The 5,707-nt window shown below is 46.2% G+C and overlaps 1 protein-coding gene across 1 annotated transcript; it reads right to left on the bottom strand.

The window, feature by feature from the left end:
• Positions 1-869: 869 nt before the first annotated feature.
• Positions 870-4,921, bottom strand: LOC105037456 (dynamin-related protein 4C). Its single transcript, XM_073254316.1, has 2 exons — positions 4,492-4,921; positions 870-3,234 (listed from the first exon to the last, which is right to left on the bottom strand). Exon 2 carries the CDS (start codon positions 2,977-2,979, stop codon positions 1,036-1,038), a length of 1,944 nt encoding a protein of 647 aa, XP_073110417.1. The 5' UTR covers positions 2,980-3,234; positions 4,492-4,921; the 3' UTR covers positions 870-1,035.
• Positions 4,922-5,707: the final 786 nt, after the last annotated feature.

Here is a 5,707-nt window from a genome sequence, read left to right as displayed (position 1 = left end):
AATAAAAAAATAAATAGATAATAGACAAACCCTATCCAAGCCATGTCTAGATCCTCCCTCTGTCTCTTTCCCATGATTTTTCCACTACTACATATATTCTTGTGCGCACCTGGGATGTGCACGATCCAAGTTTAGTATCCTCATACACGATGGACAGGTACACCTAATATCCATTTTATCTAGAGCAATTATTCAGCAGAAAAAGATGGGAAAACAACAAAATAGAGAGAGGTGGGGGGTAGCACTACGGTAATCCTGAGGTTGCCTCAGGTTAGCGTCTAATTATCAGATGACCAAATCCAGTGACTAGTCCGACAGTCACTCGCCATATTATTCTCTTGTATTTAAATAATTCAAGATATGTCACTGTCTATCATCCACCATACATATGCTTCAGGATTTGGTTGGTCCATCCGGAGCTAGTCCATGTAATAATTTCTCCCAATTAACCTGGACTGGGGCAACTTTATTACGACCGCAGAACAGAGATTCGGGCGCAACTGGGGTGGACTTGACTTCTTCATGGGCTCAGGTCTGGCATGATGCAAGGTATATATCTTACTTCAGCTAGCTACCTTTTGATTCCATTCATCAGCTTTTGGCGGACTTGCTGGAAGCACTGATAAAGCTTTCAGGGAAGCGTCTTTGATCGAATAATTAGTTTGTGAGAGACTTCACATGCATAAGCTTTTTGCCTATTCACAACCATCACACATATTAGCATGGCTTTCTAAGCCCATTCTTGTTCAAGGAACGGAAACACATGCACCTTCTAAATTCCCAACAAGTAAGGCCTAATAACATTATAATTTTTTTTATCAGGTTGGAAAGTTCAAAGAAACGTTCATTCAGCAGTGACCGGTCGGGAATAGTAATTAGCTAAATTTTATTTTTACCTATCAAACCATTACTAACAGATACATAGCAATAATTAAAGACCAAAGAAAGGGAAACACACGAGAAAGCGACTCCAAATATCAAACGCCCCTACCAAGTTCGTGCCAACCATCAGAAGGAAGCCAGATAAAAAGAACCTCAGTTGATGGTAGTCACCACACGATCCATGATCCCAGCCACGACCTCCTTGGATTCCTTGAGCAGCTCAATACTCTTCCGAAGTCGTTCACGCTTCGCTGCGGTTGCTGGAGATTCTTCAAGCATCTTCTCCAAGCCGGCCGTTCGCGGCCCCACCAGATCACCCACAATTTCCTTTTCCATTTCCCTCTCCACCAAGCAATTTACGCTGTATATGATGTGCAGCCCCACGGTGTCCACGAGCCGAAGCACCACGATCTTCCAATACGCCATGATCCTCATTCTCATGTCGAACGCCTGCTCTGCCATGGCCGCGTACTGTCTCAGATGCCCAACATCTACTTCCCCAAAACCTGGCAATACAAGGCTGCTTTGCCCAAAGTAATTTTTTGTAAAGGCATCGTGACCGCCCATCAGCTCACCCCATTTTTTCAGGTAGTCTGGATTAGTAGTGTAGTCAGCTGCCATTTCCATCTCGATGGTCTCTCTTATAAAATTGAGAGAGTGGTTTCTCATATTCCCTATCAGATTCTGTGATGCCCTTCGAATCAAAGGTTGGATCTGGGGATAATTCTCGGAGTGGTGAAGCAGCACCCTGATCACAACTTCCTCAACGTAGGCCCAAACCTTCTGAACAAACTCACCGGGACCGTGAGACATATCCTTCACCTTCCTCCTGAGGAGGATGAGGAAAGCGTTTCGAGGTAGGAAATTGGGCAGTCCATTGATCCCCTTAGCCTCCTCCAGAACAACAATCTCTTCCATCAGGAACCTTTCATCAGCGCTCGGGCAATCGGAGGGCAGCCCGCCGGAGAATTGGTCGAGCATGTCAGCCATCCGAGCAGTGGCATGCATGCTGGCATCATCAGGGAACTCATCAAACTCCCCTCTGATGAGCAATCTCCTCAGGGACTCCTTCGACATGCTTAGCATGTGGAGGAAAACCCTCACGGCATCCCCCATGCTGCCGAGATTCTCGGGCATTTCATCGAGCTCCGAGATGTTCTGGCTGAGCTTCTCGTTGATCTTCTTCACTATGTCGGGCAGGCTCTTTGCAATGCTGGCTGCCTGGATCTGCATCAGCCTCTGAGCAAGAACAGGGATCCCCACGATGGACTTGTCGATCCTCGAAAGAAGAGGGTGCGTCTCGAACAGCTTCCTCTCCTCGGCGCGGGCCTGCTCGTAGGACTCGTCACCGATGCGGTTGCGGACGCACACGTACCCGAGGCCTATGTTGACATCGTCGGCGGTCACCTTCTCCAGCAACCCCTCGGGGGCCTTGTCGGCTTTGGTGACGACGGCCAGGGTCCGCTCGCCGGTCCGGTCGACTTGCTGCGACATCCGGATCGACTCGCAGGTCGGGAAGTCGACGGTGGCCGACAAAACGTTGAGGATGATGCTCTCTTTCGGAGTGATGTACTCCATGATTATGTTCGATATCTGCTCGTAGATGTTCTCGGGCTGCCCATGGACAGGGACACGGGTGATTCCGGGCAAGTCCACCATGGTGAGGTCGGGCACGCCACTCTTCCTGACGACAAGAGTGAGCGGCGTGTTGGAGATTCCTTTGCCACTGCCGGCAATATCGTCGGTGGCAGAAGCGATGGCATCGGCGATGCCGTCCTCCGACGTGGGGATGGTCTTGTCTTTGTATTCGAGCTGCAGTTGAGGCTGGGAAAGGTAAGGATCGTCTTGGAGGCGCATGATGAGAGGGACGCGGGTGCAGATGCCCTGGCCACGGGGAAGGCTGATGCCGGCGAGGGACTCGAGGACGCTGGATTTTCCGCTGGATTGGTCGCCGACGACGACGATGGTAGGGAGCTCAATGCCCTCCTGCATCACCTTGAGCTGGCGAAGGCGGTCGACGGCGTCGAGGATGGGGCGGATGTGGTCATTGAAGGAAGAGGAGAGGGCAGTCACGTTCTTGGCTTCAGCTCTGGCCATATCTCTTGTTATTTTGGTGCGATTGGCCCTCTTTTGTTACAGAGTGAACACAGGACGAGAGGGAAAGTAGCAAGGCCGTGAGTGAAGGGAGTAGAGTAGTCAAGACTCCGCCCTCTGTGTTGCTGCCAGTTGGAGGGGAGATGGTCGGACATACATATACATAGGCGACTAGAATTTTGCATTAGCGTTGCACATGCCCTGGTTTCAGTGAAAGAGTGACGAAAAGAGCGGACTACCGGTGCCATCGGAAAGGTACTAAAAAAAGGAGAAAAGAAGAATTAAAAAAAAAAAGAAAAGGAAAGGTTAAATAGGGTTGCTTTCCGAAGGAAATTTGCAAAATGAAAGGATGCCCTCGTACACGAGAAAATATATAAAGGAAGACCGCTGACTCAGGTCTCCTCAAAAAGAAGACGGCCGATCGACTTGAGAGGCAAGGAAGACACTGCTGAAGGTGTCCGGGAGGTGAAGGTCTGACGTGGAGACATCTCCACTTCCAATGATGTAGGGGAACGTCGCGTGTCTTAGCTTAAGGAATATGCGAGGAAACCCACCACCCTGCAAACTTTTGACATAACTTAATTCGTAGGTTCCTGCTAACTTGCGGACGAAGCATTAAATGGCAGGCCAACCTGCAAGCTGACATCAAATCCTGGGAAGGTACCGAGGAGCAGAACTACTACTACAACCACTCAAGATCACATCATGTTCTTGTGATAACCATTGTCAATGGACTAGCCCAGCTCAAGCGGTTCGGGCAACCCAACTAAAAAAAAATTGCATTCTACCTAAAGTTCAAGGCCTTTAAGCCCAAAATAGTCAAACCCGAGATGACTGAATCCTCTCAGTCAGGCCTGGGTTTGATCTTTGTTTTCTAGGAAAACAATTTAACCTGATCCGAGCCCCACCCAGAAACTAACTGCAATCAGGTCAGACTTGGGCCTAGTGCTCATGGGCCAAATTTAGGCAGAGTGGCCTAGGGTTAAATTTTAAAAGCAAGGAATATTCAGATTCGGACCTGTTCGGGCCAGAGCCAACTAATTAATACGGATCGAGGCAGATGCAACTCATATTTGTTTTTTTTTTTTTTTTTTTGGGTAATGAACTCATATTTGTTGAATGCATGGAATCATTAGTGATTAATATTTTCTCAAGCATCGATGAGGGTCAGGAAATACACTATACACGTTCTTATTCCTAAAAGCTCCATGTCATGTCTCGACTAGAGCCGATGGGCGCTCATATTTGCTGAGCAGCGCTTCAATTATCAGGAAATTATTCAGGCATGCATGGAATATAGGAAACTAACATCAGACTATACACTCCAATTTTATAAAAAAAATCTAATAATTCAAAAACTTAACAGTGTACTTTTTTCATAATTAGATGATATATAATTATCATCTTGTCAAATAACTTATGCTATGCTATAATTTATCCTGCATTTTTGTTGAGCATGTACTCATCCTTCGGGAAGAAACCAAGAATACTTAAAAAAAAAATCGAATTACGTACCATATAGCTTGATAATAAGAATGCTCCATGTAGTTGCCTGTCACTCTTCAGCAACATCATACCAATTAGTAGATTCTGACTACTCTGTTTTGGGAGATAGAGTCTCGCGACTAATTAGCCTTTTCTTGGTTCTGCATCTCTATTTTCGGGTTTGGATTGTTAGAGTTTTGACTGTCTTCGATCTTAAAGACTGAGATAGGTTTTTGAGGTTGTCATGGATTGCCATCCTTTGGGATCAGTCCATTGTTCTGCTTCGAGGAAATTGGAAGCCCCTTCGTTAGTCGGGGTTATGGCTTCTTCAACTATTCCTCATCCTTCGAGCAAGGGTATGACTGATGAAGGCGTCCAGGTAGTGCCGAGGGGGATTTTCATGGACAACAAGGGCAAATAAAAAATGAAGTCATCTTCTTCAGCCCCTATCAGTTGATGATGTACCGACCGATGCTTGCAAAGAAACTAGGGGTTCTCCACCACAGGTGTCGGCCTCATGCGAGGGAGGCTTTGTTCGCTCAACATCATCGGGAAGAAATCCATCTGTGGATCTCAATCGCCCATGGAATCAAGTTGTCCAAGGGCAGAGGAGGTTTCATTGGGAGATGGCCAAAACGTCTGATGCAGAGATTGAGTAGCTGGAGCAAAGATTTTCCAAGGTTATTCAATTTACGGAACAGAAAATCTAACTTCGGCATGGTATCTGTGTTCAGCTTTAATCGATAAGTTTTTAGGTAAGGGTTTTTTGCTTGATTTTATCAAAAATGAACTACGCACATGATGGAGCGTGCAAGGTGACTTTCATATCTCAGCTTTGTCCAAGGGATTATTGTTGTTTCACTGTCCATCAGAGAAAGTTAGAGATCGAATTTTGAAAAGAGGGTCGTGGTCTCTAGTGGGACAATTGCTTGTTCTGGCTAGAATCCTAGAGACCAATATTTTGGCCTAGGTGGGATACGGTCACCCAGTTACGAGTTTGGCTCCGTTTGCCGAACCTCCCATTGGAACTATAGGAAGCAAAAAAGATATTAAAAATCGTATCTTATGCTGGCATACTTTTGTCTTTAGATGAATGAACCTTAAAGTCTTCACATATAAGGTATGCTTGTATTTGTGTTTCGATGAATTTAAATAGGCCAGTTTGCCGAGAAGCGAGAATTCAAGTTCAAGATAAGATTATCTAGCAACAGTTTATATATGAGAAAATGCCAAATATTTGTTACAC

This window comes from Elaeis guineensis, chromosome 3 (assembly GCF_000442705.2).
Source record: "Elaeis guineensis isolate ETL-2024a chromosome 3, EG11, whole genome shotgun sequence".
In the NCBI taxonomy this organism is placed as follows: domain Eukaryota; kingdom Viridiplantae; phylum Streptophyta; class Magnoliopsida; order Arecales; family Arecaceae; genus Elaeis; species Elaeis guineensis.
This window is presented reverse-complemented; position numbering and strand designations above follow the sequence as displayed.

Excerpts from the sequence above, each read along its gene's own strand:
- LOC105037456 (XM_073254316.1), bottom strand. The coding sequence starts at position 2,979 with ATGGCCAGAGCTGAAGCCAAGAACGTGACTGCCCTCTCCTCTTCCTTC.